Source organism: Rhinolophus sinicus, linkage group LG07 (assembly GCF_036562045.2).
Source record: "Rhinolophus sinicus isolate RSC01 linkage group LG07, ASM3656204v1, whole genome shotgun sequence".
In the NCBI taxonomy this organism is placed as follows: domain Eukaryota; kingdom Metazoa; phylum Chordata; class Mammalia; order Chiroptera; family Rhinolophidae; genus Rhinolophus; species Rhinolophus sinicus.
In genome coordinates, this window is record NC_133757.1 from 108,480,329 (window position 1) to 108,503,135 (window position 22,807).

The window sequence follows — 22,807 nt, forward strand, 5'->3', positions numbered from 1 at the left end:
TTTGAACCCCTGGGTTCGGGTATATGGAAAGCAAGCCCCCTCCTTGGTCTTCACTTGCAGGAGCTAAAACTTCCCTTTTTTGCTTCAACTGGTTTGGGTTGGGTTTCTCTTACTTGCAACTGAAGGAAATGAATGAGGATATATAGTATGTTTTCTGTCAAAATTTGACCTATCAAGAAAGAAAAGGGGGGTTCATGTTCATTCTAAATGCTATGTGACGCTTTCCACAAAAATAGGCCACCGACTCTAGCTCCAAGGACACAAGCAAGGACTGCTCCACAAAGTTCCAGCATCCCTCCCTTTGTTTGAAGAACCTGAATGTCTACACTTCAGCTCCTGGAAGGCATCCTGTGCCTCCGGGCAGGACATCCAGACAGGAAGAGAGGAAAGGGGCTGTCTGCACACCACCGCACTTGCAGAGAGAGGTAGTCATCTTTCCTAAGCATTGGTTTCTTCTAGGAATTGTTTCTTAAACTAGTTAAAACCTAAGCAGTTAGCTAAAGGGGAAGAAAAGATATTTCTAAATCATAAATAATTACTACATTTTTAACTCTCCTCGGTTCTATTCTTCCTCTTCTCTCAAACAAAAAGGCAGAAATTGGAAGTCCTAGAATCTCTCCAGATGCTGTCAGAAGCATTTTCTTCTCTGTAGACACCCAATAGAACCAGCAAAATTCCACTGAGATAGAACAGAAAAATCAGCAGTGTTTCCCAGTGCAAAAGAAAACAGGGTTTAAATTTAACACTTTACACAAAAAAGCAAAAACAAGAAAAAAAAAACAAGATTAAGGATTATTTGAATGGAGTATTCAATTTTAAGTGCCAGCAGAATGAAGTCTGAAATAGAGGCATTTCTTGGTGTTTTAAGGGCTCTTTATCCAGGCACTTCTATTTTTTCTCGCCTTCCCCTCATTACCTTATTAACATAGTATTGCATCTATATTCCAGCCATCCAATTCAAACTATGAGACAACTGTTACAAATCACATATTATTTGTTAACCAGAATAAGAATGGGTGGGCCAAGAAATCAAAACAGAATTACGGAAAACGATCTTGTCACTAAAATGCATCAGTTAATAACTTAATGAAACCAATCTACAAATTTTCCTGGGTATGCACCCATCATTTCCATCCCTTCTGTTATCTAAATAGATGAAGGATGTTTCCCCCTCCCCCGGAACCTGAATCTCATCGTCTATATTCTGAACCATACAGCACTCTGGAATATTCTGAATTGTCATTCTCCTCCTCTACGTTGGATACGTTCAGCTTGCTCAAATGTCACCCATTACGCCACGACTTGGGAGCTATCTGTCCCACAGGCTCATGTCTTTCCCTTGCACTCTCTTCTCAACCCTGTGCCATCGGGCTCCCATCCCTGCTGTGCCACACACTGCTCTCCCAGCTATTAGTAAGGACAATTTCTTGCTAGAGCAATTTCAGCTGGACTTACCATACTTGACTCCTCTGCAGCATGGCCTTGTCTAGTCCCTCCTACTTTCTGAAACTTTCTCAGCTTGGGCGACCCTCTCCTGGTTTTCCATCTCTCCCTGTCAACAACTACTGCTCTCAAATCTCCTTTCATGGCTCTTCTTCTACCCACTCCTTAAAAGTCGGTTTTCCTCAGGATTTGCCCTGAATCCCCTGCTTTCTCCCTCTGTGTTCTCTCTGGACAGGTGTGCTATCCAGTTGCAGGTATCATTTCCTATCATAGGCTGTGTCCCCAGAATTTTCTCATTTCTCAAACTCTATTCCCTGTTCCTGAAATGCATACTCACAAAAAACTACTGAACATGCCGGTTGTCTATCTCAGAAGCATCTCAGCCTTAACATAATCAAAACCAAAAACGTATCCTCTCCCACAAAACCTGTTCCACGGGCTGCACTACCTCGGTCAACAGCACTCAACTGTCCAAGCCGGGAACTGAGGAATTATCTTGGATCCCTCTTCCCTCTGCCACCATAGCCCATCACCCACCAACGCCGGCAGCCTCCAAATCCTGACTTGAGAAGCTGCCTCTCCTGCCACCAAAGTCTGGCCTAGGTGACTGACCGCCAAGCCTGCATTCTTCAAATCCATCCTCACAGCCGCCAGCCTGACAAACCTTTCTGAAATGCAATTCAGATGATGCCAATCCCCTGCTCAGAATGTTTCAGCCGCGTCCTGCTGTCCTCAGAATGAAGTCTGAAGTCCTTAACCTGTTTTCCCGGCCCTTCCCAAGCCCTGTGGAGACCTGTTCTTCCCGCTCTGCACGAGCTCCCGGGCCCACTGCCCGGCCCACCTGCGCTGTTGTCCCAGCTGAAGCACCAGCTCCCTGTGGCATCCAGGTAGCACCTCACTGTACTTGGAGAAGTCTTCCTCCCGGCCCTCAGTGGGGCCCGTTCCTACTTTCCTCTCGGTCTCAGCTTAGAAGTTACGACTCCGTGAAGTCTTCTTTCACCTCCTGTCAGTCCTGTTAACTACCAAACATCCACGCTGACTCAACAATGTGAAAGGCATTGCTTGTTTAATTACTCTTCTGTCTCCCCCACTGGAACTTGAACTTCTGCACAGATACACAGGGTCTCTTTTCACTGTTAAGACTCTAGCTACCAGACCGAAATAGGTGGAGTTATTATAGCAATGACTGTGAACAGGTTTTTAAATTTTCTTCTCCACTCAGCGAACACATATACATACAGTTCACTGTGGTTCAGACAGTTTTCCAAATGTGTTTTACAAATAATTAGCTAATTGAGTCCTAGCAACATTTAGGGAGATCAAATTAGTATCCACATTTTGCAAAAGAGGAAATCAAGGCACAGAGAAGTTAAGCAAGTTGCCCAAGGTCACACTGTAAGTAAATCTGACTTCAAAGACCATGATCTTTAATGTTTGCTGCGCTGCCTTTGACCCGCATCTTACAAAAGAAAAACAAAACTATCCATCAGAATGACAGAGGTACTCTCTGCCAGATTCTCAAAAGTAATGACTTGTCAGTGACCCTCCACTCCCTTGTACTTTTTTGGCTTTGTCCCCAAAACTTTCAAGTAATATGCTGCATTTCAACTCATATCAGAGATGGTTTCTCCTGTGTAGTAAGATAGAGGCCTATATCTAACTCTTCAAACTGTTGTTAGCTTGAAAGAGAGAAAGAACATGTGTCCACAGACTAGTTCTCCTGCCACTGTTGGTAAAGCCACCGCTGTGCTCAAGTTCCACCAAAGGAAGTCAGGACAGCGCACTTTTAATAATAACTAATAATAATGAGAGGGAACAGCATCAGGCCGCCTCCTCCCAAGGGCCAGGCAGAGTTCTAAGATCTTTGAATACGTCACATGAGGAATAAACAATCCCACCTCATGAGGTATCTCACTCTCTCCATTTTACTAATTAAAAACAAAACCAGAAAGTCGGGCACTGAGGGTTTAAGTAACTTGCCCAAGGTCACGCTGCTCATATGCAGTGGAGCCAACTTTACAGTGAGCGATAAAAGCACGGTTTTGCCTTTTTGAGAGAGCATGAAACCGCCTGTATTCAGACCTGCGGTGACACTCCTCTGGCCAAATCGATTTCCTCCAGCCACATGCCTCCCCGGGACTCGCTCCGGGTGGCGACAGAAGACTCGTACTGGCACCCACGGGCAGACAGTCCCCGTGGGTGAACTAGTCAACAAGGAAGGAGCAATCACACTCACCGTTGAAATATTAAGTGGCACAGGATTAACATCTTCCTCAGGAAGCACAGGGAGGAAATTCTAGTTCAACCAGGGAGGCAGGCCTCGTCGTGGCAGCAATACACGTGTAATTCCAGTCAATCTCAGGACTTAGAGAGATGGCTGCCCTTGGAGTGTAAAGTGTCAGGGATGGGTGTGTGTGTGGGTGTGTGCGTGGGTGTGTGTGTGTGTGTGTGTGTGTGTGTGTGTCTGTTTAAAGAGACAGATGTCAAGACTTTCTTATGACAAAAGCATCTCCTTGGCCAGTCTATAAATGGTGCTCCTGTATCAGGATAATTAAGTAAAGCAAGCTGTGGTTCCTGTTTGCTTGGAGGCCTATTATAAAGTACCAACCAATCCCTGCCTAAAAATCACGTTCATCTGACCTAACTAGACTGACAATTCCCAGAGGGCTTACTGTGTGCTGTGTTTACGAATCCAGACATCGTTTTGTTCCCTGCCTACTCATACTGGCAGTCTGGTTTCAATACAGTCAAAAGGTTTTTACAGATTATTTTTGTTTGAGTCAGACCAGTTATTTCTTACAGTCCAGAAATTTAAAGTGGCTTGCCCTAATGATCCACACTAAGTTGATCACATAAAAATGTCAAAATTAAGTTTTATTACATGTCTTCAAAATCCATGGATTCATTATTTAAAGATTGTTCGCAAAGCTAGTGTTTTAAAGTTCATAAAATTAATTGTAATAAGGCTTGCATACTGAATAAACTAACTATATTGCAATCAAAAAATTAACGGGATAAAATACATCATAGAACATCTTATGTTATTTACATAACTTCAACTGACAAGTCTTTTACATGCCACCTATAGAAAAAAGAGGTTGAACTAAGTGAAACAGAGCTACACATATTCACATGGATAAATCTCACAAATAAGATGTTGAGGGAAAAAAGAAGTTGCAGAACACATAATATGAAACCCTTATATAAAGTCTAAAAACATGCAAAACATACCATTTATTAGGAATGCATACAGATGAATTAAAATGTGTGAAAACCACACACACCACAGTGGAGATAGCTGCTACCTCGTGGGGAGAGGGGCTGGATGCTACTGGGGAAAGGCCGACAGAAAGCTTTCATTTCTTAAACTGAGAGGCAACACAGATATGTTTATTATGAAATCCTTTATGTCTTTTTTCTATTTCCAAAATATCTCATAAACTTTTAAAGGAAAAAAAAAAGCGTAATACTAAAATAAGGGAACAAAATTAAAATTTACTCTACAAGAATGGGATGAGGAATGGGGAAGAAAGGAGGACCTAACAGAAGGGGAGAGGTGGACATAGCCTGCGGGGAAGGAAATACTTTGAGTGGAGATTTGTATCTAGTAAGTAGTCCAAAATCAATACAATCTCTGCTGTCTATACTTATCATACAAATTAGCAATCAGTTTTGTTTACAATAATCATGCCAGGGCACCTTAAACTTCATAATATTTTAAATCATGGTCATTGTGCTAAGCTAATAAGAATAGTCTCCTAACTAGATCATGAAATGTACACATATTCCAGATAACCAAGATTTATAATAACTTCCCCTAACAGAAAACCGCAGTTACACCCCCTTTGTGGAGACAGCTTATTATTGTGGTTGAGTTTGGGAGTGAGACAAATGTGGGTTCACATTCCAGTGCCACCACTGACAAATTGATCTGGACCAGCTAGTACCCTCTCCAAATACAGTATACTAATCTGAAAAGGGGGAAATACTAACCTAACTCATTGAGTACGTCCTCATGTAAAATAACATAATGCCTGCCCTGAATTTAGCAAAGTAAAGCAAATAGTAAATGCTTAATAAAAGTTGGCTACTATTATTATAATTATTTAAATTATATACTGCTTAAATAACACAAAACAGTTTTCGAATATCATTTGTAATCGCCTACTTGTCTCTGGAATGAAATATCCTTAAAAGTAACGTAGTAAAACATCAAGACACCCTTAATCAGAAATATAATCTAGCAATTTCTAAACACTCATCTACAAATCCTGAAATAAAGCCCAGTTTTCTTTAAACAAGGTGGAGAAAGTCAAAGGCAATGCAAGACAACACGGAAACCTGTAAGTGAATGTTTTCATAGCCATGTTTCCAACATCAAACTTTTAAAAAGCAACAAAAGACATCAGACGTTAACTGTGGCGAAATGTAACCACTTTTCCTATTCACTGCCACATACAGTCAGCAATCACTTAAAGCATGATTTGTAGTAACTTGTAGACGACACAATAATTGTATTACACAATAATTGTATTACATTTTTCGTAATTCTTGCCTCTCTCAGATGCAAACAAACCAAAATCACAAGGTGATAAATATCCAGCTACTGGAGTCACAGGTTTCAAAACAGCTTCTTTAGGAATTTGTCCTGGGGACTTTCAGGATTCTTTTGTAGAGGATAGGATTACCTAACAGCTCTTAGGGACATCTACCCCTTTTAGAGATGTCTCTGCTGCCTTCTCTTCCTCATTGTGAACTCCCCAGAGCAAACACAAGCACTGTCCATTAAGTTGTTAGGGTTTTCTGCATGGTAAACACTAAAGTTAATATCCTTCAAAAGCGTCACTGTAATTTGTCAGCATCTGAAAGCTCCAGTCATTGATGGTGTCCCCTCAGTACCCTGAACAGAGCTATCTTGGTCACCTCCACTCCCTTATCATGCCCTGGATGAGACGCCTGCTGCTGACAGCTTGTGAGACAGACAGCAGCCTTGGTGACAGCTCGTATTTCATCTTCAAATCTTTGTGAATCAGAGCTAATTCTGGAAAATATTTTCCCAAGATGCCATTTAGCTTTGATTCATCAACTTCCTTCAAGATTTCCTAGCCTTCTGAACTGTAGTTGAGACCTTGGAAGTCTTTACAGAGTTTGCCAAATTTGTCTGTCTGCTTTGTCACTAGTAATGATGATTTGGCCCAATCATACTGTTGGTATCTAAAAGGTTAGATACCAGTTTCTGGGCCAAAGCAGCTGTTTTTCAGGCAAGAAAGGGGCCTTGATATTAAAACATCCCTGCGATTCAGATAATGGCTAACATTTGAATGCTTATTTTAAACCCTTTACATGTACTAACTCATTTAATCCAACTAGTAACCCTATATGGTAGATATTATAGTCTCTGGTTACAGATGACAACATCAATACAGAAAAGCTAAGCGACTTGAGCACAGCCCCCCTGTGAGCAAGGAGCTGGGCTGGGCCGTGGACCCAAACACACCAGTACCTGCACCTGCCTCAGCCTGCGATCTTCATCATCTGTACTGTACTCTCATCAACTGTTTTAAAAATTAAACACAAAAATACTCCCTTCTCTTCCAAAAGTCAACAATGCTCCCTAGTCCCCCCAAAAGACTAAGCATACAGGAGGTGTTCAAAGGAACCCAGCAGATGGCAGGGCAAGCCAAAGCCAATGTGTCAGGAAGACACTGGAAAGCATCAGACAACTGACCAGCAAAACATTCTAAACAAACGTGCCTCTGGGGACGGTGGGCTCGAGACAGGAACTACTCTAATGGAGTCAGGGACCCCGTGCAGTGTGTAAAGCTTTGAAAGCCTGAGTGGGGCCACATCCTAGTCAAGTCAGATAGTAATTATTTTTACAGCAAGTCTACATTCACATTATAGCCCATCCCCAGGTAGGAAAACCCCAAGCCAGAGTTTCAGGATGGTCCCAGGTGAAGCCCTGGTGTGTGTGTGTGGTGGGGGAGGGGAAGGCGGGGGGGGGGGGGTGTCCTTGTAATTTCTTTGGGTCAAAGAATATATATGAGTATTCTTTTCCATCCAGGCAAATATTACATTTGTAATGTATTAACTTTTTAAAATAGCATTTTATTTCTATACCTCTCCAAATCCACTTAACAGGAGAATCAGCACGAAATTTCCAATTATACCTCTCTGTCAAAAATAGGGTACCAAGTAACAGAAAACCCCACTGAAACTGGCTTACATCATTTATCAAGATATGCAGAGGTGGGCTTCAGGCAAAGAACAATTCGTGGCCCCCACAATGGCATTAAAACCCAGACTCAGTTATCTCTCTGCTCCACAGTCCTTGCTTTGGCTCAGCTCACGATATCAAGATGGTGGCAGCAGATCTAGGCCCCACAGCTGGACACCACAGAAGAGGAGTCAAGAATTCGTTTTATGAGACTCCTCACACAACAGGAAATCTTTTCTGCAATCTCCAGCAGGCTTCCGATCATGTCTCACTGGCCAAATCTCAGCTGTCTCCTCCTTCTTAAATTAGTTACCAACCCAGAAAATAGGTTTACCACAAATAAGTTAGAGTTCAGTGATTCTCAGCCCTGACTGCACAGTCTTCTTTTCCCCTCCAGCTTCCCACGTGATTCTGAAGGTCAGCTAGGAATGAGAACCACCGAGACTAATCACATTTACCCCTAACCTGAGTCACTTGGGAAAGGGTGTAGACCCCTGAACAAAATTTGGATTGTCAGAAAAAAAGAATGTTGGCTGGACAAACAATAGAACCCACACAACCACTTTATATCTGTGTTTTCCAAACACTTTAACACCATTTTGTTCACTCCTCAAGGCTTCCTACAGCAGTCCCATTTTACAAATAAGGAAAGTGAGGCTGGTGTTTCCAAAGTGAAATTATTTTAAGTCTTGCAAATCTCCCTATGTTTCAGTACAATAGCAACTTGAAAACACTTCTCCAAGAAGAATTACCACATGAACCATATCTCTGAAACAGTAAACACAAAGCAAAAGGGAACTTTTATGTTCTGTTGAGGAAAACAAAGTAAAAATCACTGAAATAACAAAGCCTAAAAGAAGTACTATGGCCAAGAGTTGGGAGACTTGAATTCTAGTCCTGGCTTGTCACTTATATCCTTTTCCGTATCTGGGATAAGAGCAGTCTCACTTATGAGGGCCCCTCCAGCTGTTTTCTCTTTCCCTGCCTCCTCCCTCCCCACCCTCCATCCTCTGTCTGACTCTCTCACACATCCACACAGCTAGACAATCTAAGTTTACTAAACAACATTTTATATAGCTATGTAAATGCTGAAGAACTGTGAAGACTATTTTTTAAAAATGTGTATTTCCCTCTAGTATACACTATATTCTCTCAAGAATACCTAATGCAAAATTTATGAGAAAAGCATATATGACTTATTGTTGTTTCTGACAAATACACTACACATTTCTACAAAACCATAAGCATCTGACACAACACGGACATCATACGAAAGGCTTACAGAAGTTTAAACTGTATTGAAAGAGGACACTGGTTATTCTAAGAAAGGAAAGGAGAAAAAAGGACTAAAAAGCCATTTAAACAAAGACTCCCTGAACTGAGTGAATAATCGCCCCATCTACCACGTAAGTCAAGGATCCCAGACTGTTCTCTCTGGAACTCATCCGTACCCCACCGCCACCTCCACCCCACACACAGATGGCGAATACTATCTCTCAACTAGCTCGTTCCCATTGTGCGGGACTTCTGCCGAAAGGCCTTCAGTGATTCTCCGCAGGATAACATCCACATTCCCAACCTCGCTTTTATGGTCCCCCATAACCTGTAACTGACCTTCCTGTTCATCCCATTCTATGCCCCAAAATGAAATCTGCATTCCAGCCAAATTGGTCCTCATTGTGGTGTTCTAGTTTCTTCTCAGCTGTTTCCAATCTGACAAGGTTCTACTCTGTATTTTAAAACACCAATGGGTTCCCAAACTTCCAGCAAAGCTTCTCCACCCTAACCTACAACGAACTCTTATTCCTGGCAGTTAGAATACTCACTTGTTGCTGAACTAGTATTTTTAGCACGTGTGTCTGGGTATCCTCTGTTTCTCCAAGAACTTAGCACCACGCAGAGAGGACATGTTCCCTAGCTAGACCTTATTCAACTCGAGGACAATAAACTCAAGGACAAGAGCCTCTACCTTATTACCTCCTTTTTATCTCAATCCCAATATTTACAAATTGTAGGTGTTAAGTATTTTCCGATTGCTACATTACTGAACTCAGCAGTAACCCTCCAGGTCTTAGAGAACTGACTCCAACTTCTCTAAATATTTATGGAATAGTCAAAGTGTAAAGTCATCAAAATTACATAAATCCAACAAGTATTTAGCATATGCAGGAGGCATCTTACAGAGCAATCAAAAATAGAAATCACTTAAATACCCAATTCTGAAAGTGCACAAAATGCCATGTTTGCAAAACCATGCAAAACACATGAAAATAGAAGCAGTCTGTCCTCCCAGATGGATCGTCATTCTTGCTTGCTGCAGCCCCTCCCTCCACCTCATGTCCTTCCTGGACTTGATTCCCAGATGTTACAGAATGGCTCAACTGGTTAGGCAAACGACTGACCTAACTGCCATTTCAAACAACCTAATCAAGCAATCTCCAAACTCTAATGCCCCTTAGAAGTAGGACAAGAGAAACTGGACACAAAAGAATTAAGTGACCTGCCCAACTGTCATGTAGCCAGGCCTTCACAGTGAAGGCGAATTAACTCAGACGTCCTAACTGAAGTCCAGGGTTCGCAATCTTTGATAGGAACTAGAAGTCAACTTTACGGAACAACCGGGGCAAAGGCAACGTCTTCCTAACTCACCAAAAGTAGGTATTCTGAAGCTGTGTTATTGTCTTCTGGCAAAGAATTTAAGTTAATTAAACATGATGAGAAAAAAGACACTTTCTGGTTGTTCTCTGAAGCATGACTATAAGTTAATGCTTATCGTAAAGTACAAGAATCAAAAGGAATCAGATACTAATTTACAAATTCAAGAAAGTCTCCATTCTGGGGAGGAAGGCTGACAGCTGGCTCTCCAGATGCATTAGCTGCTCCTGGAACACCAAGCTTGTGTCCTGTTTGGCAAAAAAAAAAAAAGAAAAAAAGAAAAAAAGAAAAAAAAACACACAAACTAATATGCAGTCACATAAATAGTTTTCTACCAGTGGTCAAACTGGCTTTGCCATCTGCCGCTCTCCTCAGCTCCCTAGTTCAAGAGAGAGCTGCTGTAGCCAGTAAGAGAGGGTGCACTTCCCCAGCCAGTGACTCTGGTTGATACCAAGCTACAGAAGGAAAGGGCCCTTTTCTTCATGATCACTGCACACACACACACACACACACACACACACACACACCAGGCCCTTCTCCTCCTTCCTACACTTGCTCCTACATATTTACAGCTCTTCCCTACTTCCCTCCTAACACATACCTAACGCCAAGACACTGGAGAGCCATCAACCAAATAAGCCCACTGGTCACGTGTCCCAAACAATAATTGCCAATCCTCATTTTGCAACACCAAAGAGGTCACAGAGCCAAAAGGAACTTTGGCCATCATCCAAAGAAGCTGAGTGACTTGCTTCCCAAATTACAAGGATGGCTCACTAAGTTCTCGTTAAAACTTATTTCAACTCATTCATTAAGTGAATATTTACTGTTCCAGGCATTGTGCTGGGTACTTGAGACAGTTTTTTCAATATGTTTAATCTTCCTTAATACAAAGTGGGGCGGGGGGGGTGGGGTGTGGGGGGCGGGGGGGGGTGTGGGGGGGTTTCCCAGAGGTGCTGTCCACAAACAAGCACACAAGGGACAAACGCACAAAGCTGGGCGTTACTGAACTGGGAAACTAGGGAAAACAAAGACCCTACAACAAGAGGCTCGAGAAGCTGGATACTCCTCCAGCCCGTGTGCTGGCTGCATGGGCAGGTCTCTTTAAGAGGGAGCAGGGAGCCCTCAGAGGACGCGCATCCTCAGAAAGGACTAGGGGTTACAGGTGTGGTCAGTCTGTCCAGCTTCTCACTGGAGCTAATGCCTCCCTATTAACAAAAGCATCACCAATTCAGTGGTCCAGCAGAAAGTTCAGCCCACCTCCCTCTTAGATTCTTCTAAGACACACACACACACACACACACACACACACACACACACACACACACACACACACTTCTCCTGCAGGCCAATCCACTTCCGAGTTTTTCAAAAGATAAAGAACCGGGAGGAAGGCATCCAGCGGGGCCGGGTAGAATTCCCTATTAGCTGGCAGCGTTCCATTGGGTCAGAGAGCAGGTAGTCTGCTCACCCTTAGAAGCCCCGTCTTCGACCCCCCTCCTCAGCGCAGGAGGGAAGGAATGTGCGGAAGGTAGCACAATGCCAGGTGGACTTTCTGGTTTAGCACAATGAAGAACCCGGGACAACACTGTCCCCGGAAGATCAGAAATTGACACGCAAAGGGTGCAATTCAACACCCAGCAGGTTTTCAAAGAATTCCCAAAAAGTTCTTTTGGGAGGTCACAAGGCGTCTCAAACATAGTAAAACTGATGTTTCTGTCTGGTGTGAGCCTCTGAGCACCTTTAGGGTGCAATGAAAGTGCCCTCGCGGTCCCGCGGGGGACGCACCGAGGGGGGCCCGGCTGGGCTGCCGGGTTCGCGGGCGGTGCTCCCACGCGAGGCTCCTGGCTCTGACCGCAGACGTGTAGGGGCGGGAAAGGAGACTCACGATCGCCTTCCTGGGAGCCGGGGAGGAATAACCCCAGGACTTCCCGGTCCCGAATGAACCTCCTGCTCCTCTGGCTGCTGGCCCCGGGCACGGGATAGTCCGTCTCCCTCGGGGGGAGGCTCCTCCTGGCCCGGCCGCACCGCAGCACGCCCGCGCCCAGGTCCCCGCTTACTTTTGGTCGCCGCGATGAGGTTCTTCCCGTCCTTGATGAGCTCTTTGATGAACTTGTTGGTCCTCTCGAGCTCCGCTTCGTGGGCGCGGATCCTCTCCCTGAACCACGGGCTGTCGAGGTAGCAGTCGCTGAACTCCAGGGGCTGCAACCCCATGACTGCAGCGGTCCGCGCGCACAGCCAGCCACCCGCCCGCGGCGCGCTCGGGTCGGAGCCAGGCTCCGGGGCCGCGGCCAGGTGCGGGGCGCCACGGACAGGAAGTCCCGGAGAAGCTAGCAGCCTGGGGCGCACGGCGAGCGCGGCGCGGACATGTCCCTCCGAGCTGATTCTGGCCGCACCGAGGACCCGGCGCCCTGCTCCCGGCAGCCCTGCCGAAGCTCGGGTGCCCGCGGCCCCGCCCCGCCAGTCCCCCCCGCCGCAGACCCTCCCGGAGGCTCCAGGCCGCCCCGCCCAGGGCACCTCCCAGACCCGCCCCGCGCTCGGCCGCTCGCCCCCTTCTTTTTCCTCCGCCTTCCTTCTTCCTCCCTTCTCCTCCCTCCCTTCCCTTCCTTTCTCCGGACGCCTCTTCCTTCTCTTCCCCGCGCGCAGTTGCCCCTCCTCTTCCTTCGGAGGCTCTCTCGCTCTAGAATTTCGTCCCGGGGCGCCTGTCCCTCCCCTTCGGCTCCCCTCTTCGGGGTGACTCACTGTCGGCTCTCTGAGGCAGAGAACCCGGCAGGGACGAGGAAGGACGTCTTAATAGCAGTCTCCAATTCCCGCAGCCAGGAGACATAACTCAAGAGGTCTGGCAGGCTAGGGGAAATGATTGACTCATCTCAATTTATAATGACTGGGACGGACCCTCAGCTGTTAATGGACCCGCACGCAGGGCTCTCTTATTCACGTTTCCCACTTAAAGAAAAACGTGTGTTAAATTTCCGCTTTAGAGTGAAAGCCTTACAAAGGCAGGGAGAGTTTTCAGAGGTGCCAGGCAGCACCTATGATATTCTTCTGCATCCACACTTAAAGACTTGGTCGGAGGGAGAGGGTGACTAAACCACCGAAGAGTTGTTTCTGTTGTATTCAGCAGATTTCATTTGCTTGGGTAGGTAAAGACGATCATTATTGTTCTAAAAATAACCACCAGAAAACAAATGCCAGGTTTTGCGTGGTTTTCACGAGGTGGGGGTGATGATCAAATGAGAATTGGTCAGTACACCTGGAAAAGTAAACTATTCCGTGTATTCTGAAACAGAACTCAAATGTGTCCCTAAAAAAAGTTAAGCCTTTTTAAATTATTGAAATGTATACCTAAAAGAAATAATTGTAACTATTCATAATGGCAACTAACAATTTATTATGCAATTATTATGTGCCAGGCACACACTAGAAACTAAACATATTTTTTACAAGCTTACAACATGTCACATATATGTTTACTAATGATGCTAATATCACCAAGAAACTTCAAAGTGATTCTTTAACATTCAGACTCAGAGCTGGGTAATTAAGAATCTGTTTGGAAAGCATGTTGCAAGAGTGTAACTCTCAGGACCAAGTTAAATAAGCCTCCCACTCAATAAGCTCTTTTGTTACAAAACAGCAGGTGAGTGCCTAACCCAAAGATAAACAGATAAACATTGTAACTTTAACATCCATCCTGCAGAGAGCTCAAAATGTTTTACAAACAACTTTTAGGCCTTGAAAAAACTTCAGTCCCTACTAAAATCAGCAGGGGCTGGAGTCTACAGAGAAGAAAATAAAAGGCAAATAAAGGGGGTAAAGACACTTAAGCACAGAAAGGATATAAACAAAACAGTGAGGGCCTGGCAAAACAGCCAAACACTGACAGGCACTCAATCCTCTAGGCAAAAACCTAAACCTCTCCTCATAAGGTGGGGCTGCTGACACTTCCTTAAAGTGTTAGACTAACAGGGTTAACATGTAATCCAGCAACCCCACTCCCTAGGTAGAGACCCAAAAGATATGAAAACATGTCCACACAAACACTTGTTCATAGTAGCTCTGTTATAATAGCCAAAAGGTGGAATCAACCCAAATGTCATTTGCTGATAAACAGATGAACAAAATGTATATATCCATACAATAGAATATTAATCTATTAAAAGGAATGACATACTTACTGATGCACGTTACAACACGATGAACCTTGAAAACATGATGTTAAGTGAAAGAAGCCAGTCACAAAAGACCACATATGTTCTTCAATATGAAACGTCCAGAACAGGGAAATCTATAGAGACACAAAGTAGATTAGTGGTTGCCAGAGGCTGGCGGGTGGCGTCAGAGTAGAGTAAGGGGTTTCTTTTGAGGATGATGAAAATAATTTAAACTTAGATTTTGGTAATGGTTGCACAACTCTGTGAATATACTAAAAACCACTTAAAAACACTTTAAGTGGGAATTTTTTGGTATGTGAAATATATGTCAATTAAAAAGTTAAAAAGAAAAAAACACAACTTAGAGGGGCTGCTTCAGAACTGCCTCTCCTTCCTTACCACTTACCACTACCAGCCACAAAAACTGCTTCATTCAGTGTGGCCAGATCTTTAAATATTTGGACACCCCCCCAAAAAAAAAAAAAGTTGTTTAAAACAATTTCATAACATTGCAAAGAAAAACATTGTCACTTGTGTTTACACACACACACCAGTGTAAAAGAGCAAGTAGATCTGAATCTTAATTCAATACTAAATAAGGCTACTGTAGTCACCAAGAATAGAAGGGCCTAATTGATTTTATTTATTTATTTTATTTTATTTTTTATCCAATTCCCCTTGTTCAGTGCCTGGTAGAGATGACCAGGAACTATGGAATGAATGAGAAGTATGACCAAGGGAAGAGAAAGTTTCTGGTACAGTAGAAAGAGAATTTCAGAGCTCCAGGTCAATTTCACTATATAACAGTTGTACAACCTTGGCAAAGGACAATTTTCTCTAAATCCCAGGCTTGCCATCCGTGAAACGGGGATGACGACACTGCAGCTGCAGGTTGGTTGAGAAGCTTTCACCAAGCTGTAAAGCACCTGCTGGAAGTTATGAGAATGATGAAGATGTGAGGCCGAGGCTGAGGAGGATTGGCAGAGGAGGGGGGGGGGGAGAGAAGGGAGAAAGAGGATTACAGTCCATCTGTACGGGGAAGATTTGGGGGTCAGGGGAACCCCCCCTTAAACCACAGTATCAAACCATATAAGACAGAATTCAAGGAAAGTGATCACAAAAGCAGTTGCTACTGAGTTCCCAGGTCTCCTCTTCAGTTCATTCATTCATTCATTCTTCCCACAAACTTCTGTGAAGTTCCTGTTTGTGTTAGGCCCCACGCTAGGTGCTGGTGATACAGCAGCATACAGAACACAGTGTCTGTCCTCACTGTGCTTTGTCATCTCTGGAGGGGGATTGACATTGTACACCCCCCAAAAAAAATATCAGACAAATCTATATCTAATTTAAAATGCCATATAGTTAAAGGGTGTGTCAGAGATTATAATTGGGGGACCTTATATAAATTGGGAGTGGGGTCAAGGAAGACTTCATGAAGAAGTCATTTCATCAGTGACCAGAAGAATCAGGAGCTGACCTTTAAATAGGGAGTGGAAACCAGCCTGTGCAAGCCTCTAGGATGGGAAAGAGTCTGGTACATTCAAGAGATAAAAGAGAAGGTCCGGGGGCTGAAGCAGTCAGTGAAAGACACTGGCCCAAGACAGTGCTGGGTGGTGGAGGTTAGGGAGGTTAGGGAGGTTGCGGATCATGCAAAGCCTCACAGGCCATATTTAGGATTTCAGATTGTATCCTAATGCTATGGGGAGCCTTTAATGGGAAAGAGAATGGCAATCCAAGAAGGAAGGCTTTTGGAGTGGTCTGCACCAGAAGTGGTATAGCTTTACCTCCAAGTGACAATGCAGGCAAAGAAAAATAGGCAGATTATATTTTAGAGGGAGATAGTGGGACTTGACAGTGTCCTGGATCTAGAAACAAAGACGAAGGTGTCAAAGATGGGCCCAAGGCTCCTGGCATGATAAATCAGGTAGATGGATTTTAACTTTAGCAAACATTTACTTAAAGGAAAACATGCAATAAGAAGTCAATGTGGTGGGTGGCTCTGGTGGTTGTGGTGCTGGTGGTGCTGGTGGTGGTGAATGGGATGGGCAACATCAGTTTCCGTTTCAAACTCATTAAGTTTGAGGGGCCTGGAAAACTCTCAAGTATGTGTGTCAGGTAGGCATTTTTTATGCTTTACTCAGTGCCTGCATTAGTTAAGGATTTGAATCCATGCAAGTTGATCAAGTTGCAGTCTAGGTAAAATAGAGGTTAACTCAGATGAAATCTTCCTTTTACGTAGGTTCCTACATGCACTATTGTCTTTCTGTGATGAGACACAAAGTTGCTGCCTATAAAGTCAAATATGGGTTCTACTAACTCTTTGGGTATGTCTCAGGCTTTGAGCCAGTTAGAATTCGGTTCAGACACATTATAACAGAAAATCCAAAATAACAGTGGCTTAAACCACAAGGTTCTCTCGTTCATGTAAAAGAAGCCTAGAAGTAAATAACATGATTCCACAGTCCCCAGGGAAGCATTAGCCTCCATCCTCAGTGTCACTTCATGGTAGAAGATGGCTCCAGTGCTCTTTCTGTGACAGAAGAGGGGAAAGGACAAAAGCAGTCTCCCTCTCAGATGAGTCAGCGCTTCTCTCAGCCTTCCTGCAGGTTTTAGACAACATTTTTGCTTTTTAGCTCATTGGCCAGAACTCAGTCACATGTCCACACCTCACTGCAAGGGAAAATGGAAAATGTGGTATTTTATCCAGGTATACTGCCACTCACCCTAAATGAAACCTGAATTTTCTTACAGAGAGAAAAAAGATAATAGATTTTGAGCAGAAACCTAAGCATCTCTGCTGCAGGATGACACCTTTATGAATGAGGTATATAAATTATAGCCAGGGCAAAACATAAATAAGAAGGAAAAATATAAGATAAATCTGTAGGTGTCTTCCAAACTGCATTAGGCTGCTTTCTCTCACAAATATTAAGGGGAGAAAAGCCAAAATAGCTGAAACAAAAATTATTGGACTGTTATCACTGAAAACCTCTCTAGAGAGGTAGGGCAGGCTACTCAAGGCTTATTGCCACACCAGCTTCAGTTCTCTGTGATTCTCTCAGCTCTGTCCCTCTCTTCTTGCTATTGACTTGAGCTGCCAGAAAGTTTTCTTCATGACAAGCAAAGGGCTTTCACACTCCAGACTTAACTATAAACAATATAGGTTTATATATAAGATGACCCCTCATCACAGCTACTGCAGTCTGGGCATCAAACCAGTTTAGGAGACCGCCCGCCCTAACTCACTTAAACCTGGAGGCCGCTCCCTCAACCGACCACGGAAGCAATGGTGGTATAACTCCAGGCAGCCTGGGCCACTCAGAGGCCACTCTCTGGGCTGGGGGTGAGTTAGTCCACCAAGACAGGATGCTGCATAACGACTTTATGAACTAGTAATCAATCAAGTCCAATGGTGATGCTTGCACAACCATGTGAAAATACTCATACTGAATCCCACTGAACTGTACACTTAAAAATGGTAAATTTATGTCATGTGTGTTTTACCACAACAAAGAAAGTATAATGAAGGAAGAGTGGAAGACCCCCCCCCATATGTAACAACTAATAGCAGTTTGTAGTACAACTTTTCTTAAATTATCACAGAATAACTATCCAAATGTGTTCAACATTTTTACTACATTTACATTTTTAGAACAATTTTTTTCTTCTTCACAGAACACCTAGTGAGAGATTCTGAACTAGCAACCTGGGTCATTCACTTTGAGAAATACTATGCTGAGAGTACTACACTGGATAAGCTCTACGGAGAGCTAGGCCAGAAATTTGTATATAATGGTTAATTTTGTGTGTCAACTTGATTGGGCTAAGGGTTGCCCAAAGAGCTGGTGAACATTCTTTGTGGCTGTGTCTGTGAGGGTGTTTCTGGAAAAGGTTAGCAGATGAATCAGTAGAATAAAGAAGGTCATCCTCACAACTGCAGGCAGGCATCATCCAATCCACTGAGGGCCTGAACAGAGCAAAGGGCAGAGGAAGGGCGAATTTGTGCTCTCCCTTCTCGAGCTGGGACATCCTTCTTCTCCTGGCCCCACACATCGGTGCTCCTGGTTCTCCAGCTTTCAGACTTGGGCTGGGACTTACACTACCAGCTTTCCTGGTTCTCCAGTTTGCAAACGGCTGATGAGGGGACCTCTGGGCTTCCGTAATTCCATGAAACCATTCTTATAGTAAATATCAGTATGTCTCTTTATATCTCTTCATCTCTATCACACACATGCGCGCACGACTCATGCCCTCATGGAGTAAGAGTCTCTAGTCAGAGAGAAAGAACATATCAAATAATTACAAATACAAAATATTGAAAGAAAATTCTGGCTCTTTCCCTGCTGTGGAGACACACAGAGGCAGAGGCTCAGGAGCACTCAAAATGTGGCTCTACCTGTAGGAAGGCACTGCAGCTGGAAGTGAATGGGTGTTAATACTGCTTTACGAGAGGTATTCAAGACTACCCTCATCCGGAAGGGCCTTGCCCATGGGGTTCAAGAAAGTGCCACAGCCTGAAAGGACCAAGCCCATCCTTGCGCCCTCGCGTCCAGCTATGATGAACCCATGCACGGGAAGTTGGCGGAGGCCCTTTATGCCAAACACCGAACAGCCTGATTACGACTGATGACAACGAGAACCCAGCAGGCCTCTGTGAAACTGACAGAGAGGAAAAACCCATAAAGTGGCTTGTTGCCATTGCGTGGTAGTTAAGGACTGTGGCAAAGAATCTCAGGCCAAGGGTGTCACTGAAAAGTACTTCATTGCAAGAAATGAACAAATAAAAACTTGCTTCTTATTCCTCAGAAAAAAAGAAAATTCTGATAAATTCTAGGAAAGAGCCGCACATGGTGCTAAAAGGAGAAATGGGCCTATTCTGTCAGTTGACCTGAGCTCTGCAAGATGAGGAGTTAGTGGGTAGAGGTGAAGTGCATGTGGTGTGGAAAGGGAAGAAACATACCCATGGGGACTTCTGTTGAAGAACTAGTGTAAGAAATTGAAAAAGGCCACATGGCTGGACCACCGTGGGCTGACATACAGCCCAGGCGGAGGGAGCGCGGGCCCCTTCCATCAGCCTCTGCATCAGGGTCACTTCTTCCCTAGGACACTGTGCCCAGGTTTCAGAACTCCTGCAGGGTCCTCTGATTGTTTCTAAGGAAGGCATACCTTTTCCAGCACCCCTAAACACGATTCACTTGGAAGAGTTTGAGACACCAAAGAAGTTCTGAAACTATTCCACTTACCTAAGGATATTCAGTCAGCAAATGCTGAGCACCGGGAGTGCGGAAGCCACTGTGGAGTGTTCTGCGAGGAACCCTAACATGAGGTAGTCTCTAATCTCAAGGCGTGTGCAATCTGGTGGACCTGGTGTACTCAGGCCAGGAGGAATAAGCTGACATATGGATAATGAAAAAACAAAGACCCCTGCTGCTTAGTCCAGCCAGCCTGGCCTTCTGGCTGAGACATGGACTTTCCCAGTGAAGCTGGGCTGGGGAAGTGAGGAATGGGTGTGTGGGCGGGGGGGGATGTTTTCCAATTCGCTCTCATTGAAAATTCTCTGAAGAAATCTGGGACTGTCATCTTTTCAAATTTAGAGTTAGAAGAACTTGGCTTAAGAAGATATGGGTCAAGGCGTATAGCCAGTGGAGTGCCCTCCCCAGCGCATAATGCAGTCACTGCTTCGTCCTGCCCCAGCTTTTGGAGAGGCCTGGTGTGGAGAAGTGGGAGATGGGAATAGCATGTCACATATGCTGATATGTGTCAGCAGGCACTCCCACGGCCCACACATCCCTTAGGCAAGTTAGTGCTCTTTCCTCTAATGTGTGGATGAACTGACCTGAGCAGTGACCTTGTAGTTTATTTTACCCAGACAGCAATGTATATAAAATGTTAGAAGGAACTAGAAGAGCTCTAAAGAGTCTGCTTCTCCCAGCACCACAAATGTCCCTGGTGTGACTCAGAGAGAGGTTTCCACGGGCAGACTTTCACCTGGGCAATTATCCAGGTGCTGGAAAGCCAATCTGCCATGATGAGAAGCATAGTCTCATCCATGTGAAATTCAGTAAAATCTAAAATGAAGAAAGTATAAATATTCATGTCTTATCTTTTGATCCAACAATTCCAGATCTGGCAATTTGTCCTATGAAGACATTTTGTTTTAGATGTATATGCTTAGGGCTATTTGTTGCAGGGGGTGGGAAAGGAAAGGCAAGAATCTAACAATTGGAAAATAGGAAAGTAAATCAGCATATATCAACTCAACAGACTCATGGGTTCATGGGCTTTGAGGCCATTAAAATGATCACGCTTTTTGCTCTCAGTGATGAACACTGGCATTTTTTAGTGCTGAGTCTTCACTCCCACTTCCCAACAGCACCCTGATTTTCACCTGGGTAATCATTTTCCCACAGCACCACCTTGGTAAAATTCATGGGCCTGCCTCACACTAGGGAATCCAAAGAGATCCCTGGAGGCTCCTTCTGCGAATCCTACCTCGCAGGCCTAACACTGCCAAGGGCTGGGCACATGACCTGCACTCAGCCAAGCTGACACTCTTTCCCAGGACGCATAGTAAAGCACTGACAGCAGAAACAAAGTTCATCTGTGCCAGCCAACAGTGTGAAAAGCGACCTGCTGCCTGGCAGGCCACCCAGCTTCTTCCAGGGCTGGTTCTTCAGGCTTCTGCTAGCACCTCACATACTTTGAATAAAATGCCTTTTTGCTTAAATTGCAGGAATCAGGGTGTTTTCCTTGCAATCAAATGCTTAGTAAATAACTAGCTTGGTACTACTAGGCAATGGACCTTCAGGGAAATTTTAGAGTATTTGGAATTGGTTCTCTAGCTGAGATAGAATGGAAAACAATAATACTCCCCTTTATATCCTGAGAGGGGAACCTAGAAATCCAGGGCACACCCTGGAGAAACAAGTCATTAAGTTAGCATCTTTGATCACTGAGCTCTAAATCTCATGACCTTAGTCCTCTGTGATAGTTAGTTTTATAGGCCAATTTGACTGGGCTAAGGGATGCCCAGAGAGCTGGTAAGACATTATTTCTGGCTGTGTCTGTGAGGGTGTTTCTGGAAGAGATTAGCACTGGATTCAGTCAGTAGACTGAGTGAAGAGATCCACCCTCATTAATGAGGGTCGGCATCATTCAATACAATCCACTGAGGGCATGAACAGAACAAAAAGCAAAAACAGTGATTCTCTCTCTCTCTCTCTCTCTCTCTCTCTCTCTCTCTCTCTCTCTCACGCGCGTGCACGTGCTGGAATGTCAATGTTTACCTGCTGTTGGAGATTAGACATCAGAGCTTCTGGGTCTCAGGCCTTCAGACTCTGGGACTTACACCAGCACCCTACTCACTGGGTCTTCAACCTCAGACTGAATGACACCACCAGCTTTCCTGGTTTTCCACCCTGTAGATGGCAGACTGTGGGAATTCTTGGCCTCTGTAACCATGTGGGCCAGTTCCTATAATTAATAAACAAATATATATATATATATATATATATATATATATATATGTATGTATGTATGTATGTATGTATGTATGTATGTATGTATATATCCTATCGGTTCTGTTTCTCTGGAGAACCCTGACTAACACATCTCCTTTCCCCTAGAATGGGCCTGCTTCACGCCTATTGTTCTGGCATCCTCTCCCTCGTACAACTGTCTCCTGGATTTTTCATTTCTAAATGGAGTTTTACTACAAATAATTGCACGGGAAAAATTGTTTTAATAAGCTGGGATTGGTTTGCTGGACCTCTCCCCTGTATTTCCAACTCCTGCCAGTCTCATCTGGTAGTGGGGAAGACACACGTGCAGTGAACTGAGTCCTCACTTTGGCATGTCAATAATCTGAAAGATGACGAAGGATAACTTATCTCCTTTTTCTTGACCTTTCTAGAAGCAATGTAACCAACACATAGTTTCAAACACAGCATGTAGGGCAATTGTTAATAAAATAGAGCTCTCTGGGATGTGATCAGGTAGGGACAGCTACTCTTTCCAGTGGCCATAGCAATAGTAGTTGAAACTGCTACGCTTACTGGCTATGTGGTGTGCCAGCCAGTGTTAGAATGAAGATGCATGAAGTTGCCAAGCCACTCAGCAGGGTCAACTGGAAGCCTAGACAATTATAGGTTGAGTGTAAGATGTGGCAGCAAAGGAAGGTTTAGTAGGGCTGCCAAAGAGCGTTTTGAGTAGTCTGAACCTCATTGTTATAATTGTTTGGCCTTTATTGTATTGTACAGACCTACAACTATTTAAATACTTTACTGTTTGGTAGCACTGTTTTGTTTTGGGGATTTTTTTTTTTTTTTGGACAAAATAA

At 44.1% G+C, this 22,807-nt stretch overlaps 1 protein-coding gene across 4 annotated transcripts in view; it reads right to left on the reverse strand.

Annotated features, from left to right (window-relative positions):
- ARHGAP10 (Rho GTPase activating protein 10) overlaps nt 1–14,497 on the reverse strand; it is a 245,553-nt gene extending 231,056 nt beyond the window's left edge. For 2 of the 4 annotated variants that reach the window (XM_074338458.1, XM_074338459.1), the window contains exon 1: nt 12,376–12,806. In XM_074338458.1, the coding sequence (XP_074194559.1) occupies nt 12,376–12,529 (154 nt within the window). In that variant the 5' untranslated portion in view covers nt 12,530–12,806. Of the gene's footprint in view, nt 1–12,375; nt 12,807–14,493 lie in introns of those variants that run through there. The other 2 variants (XM_074338460.1, XM_019730730.2) reach the window with 2 other exon arrangements.
- Between the last annotated feature and the right edge of the window lie 8,310 nt (nt 14,498–22,807).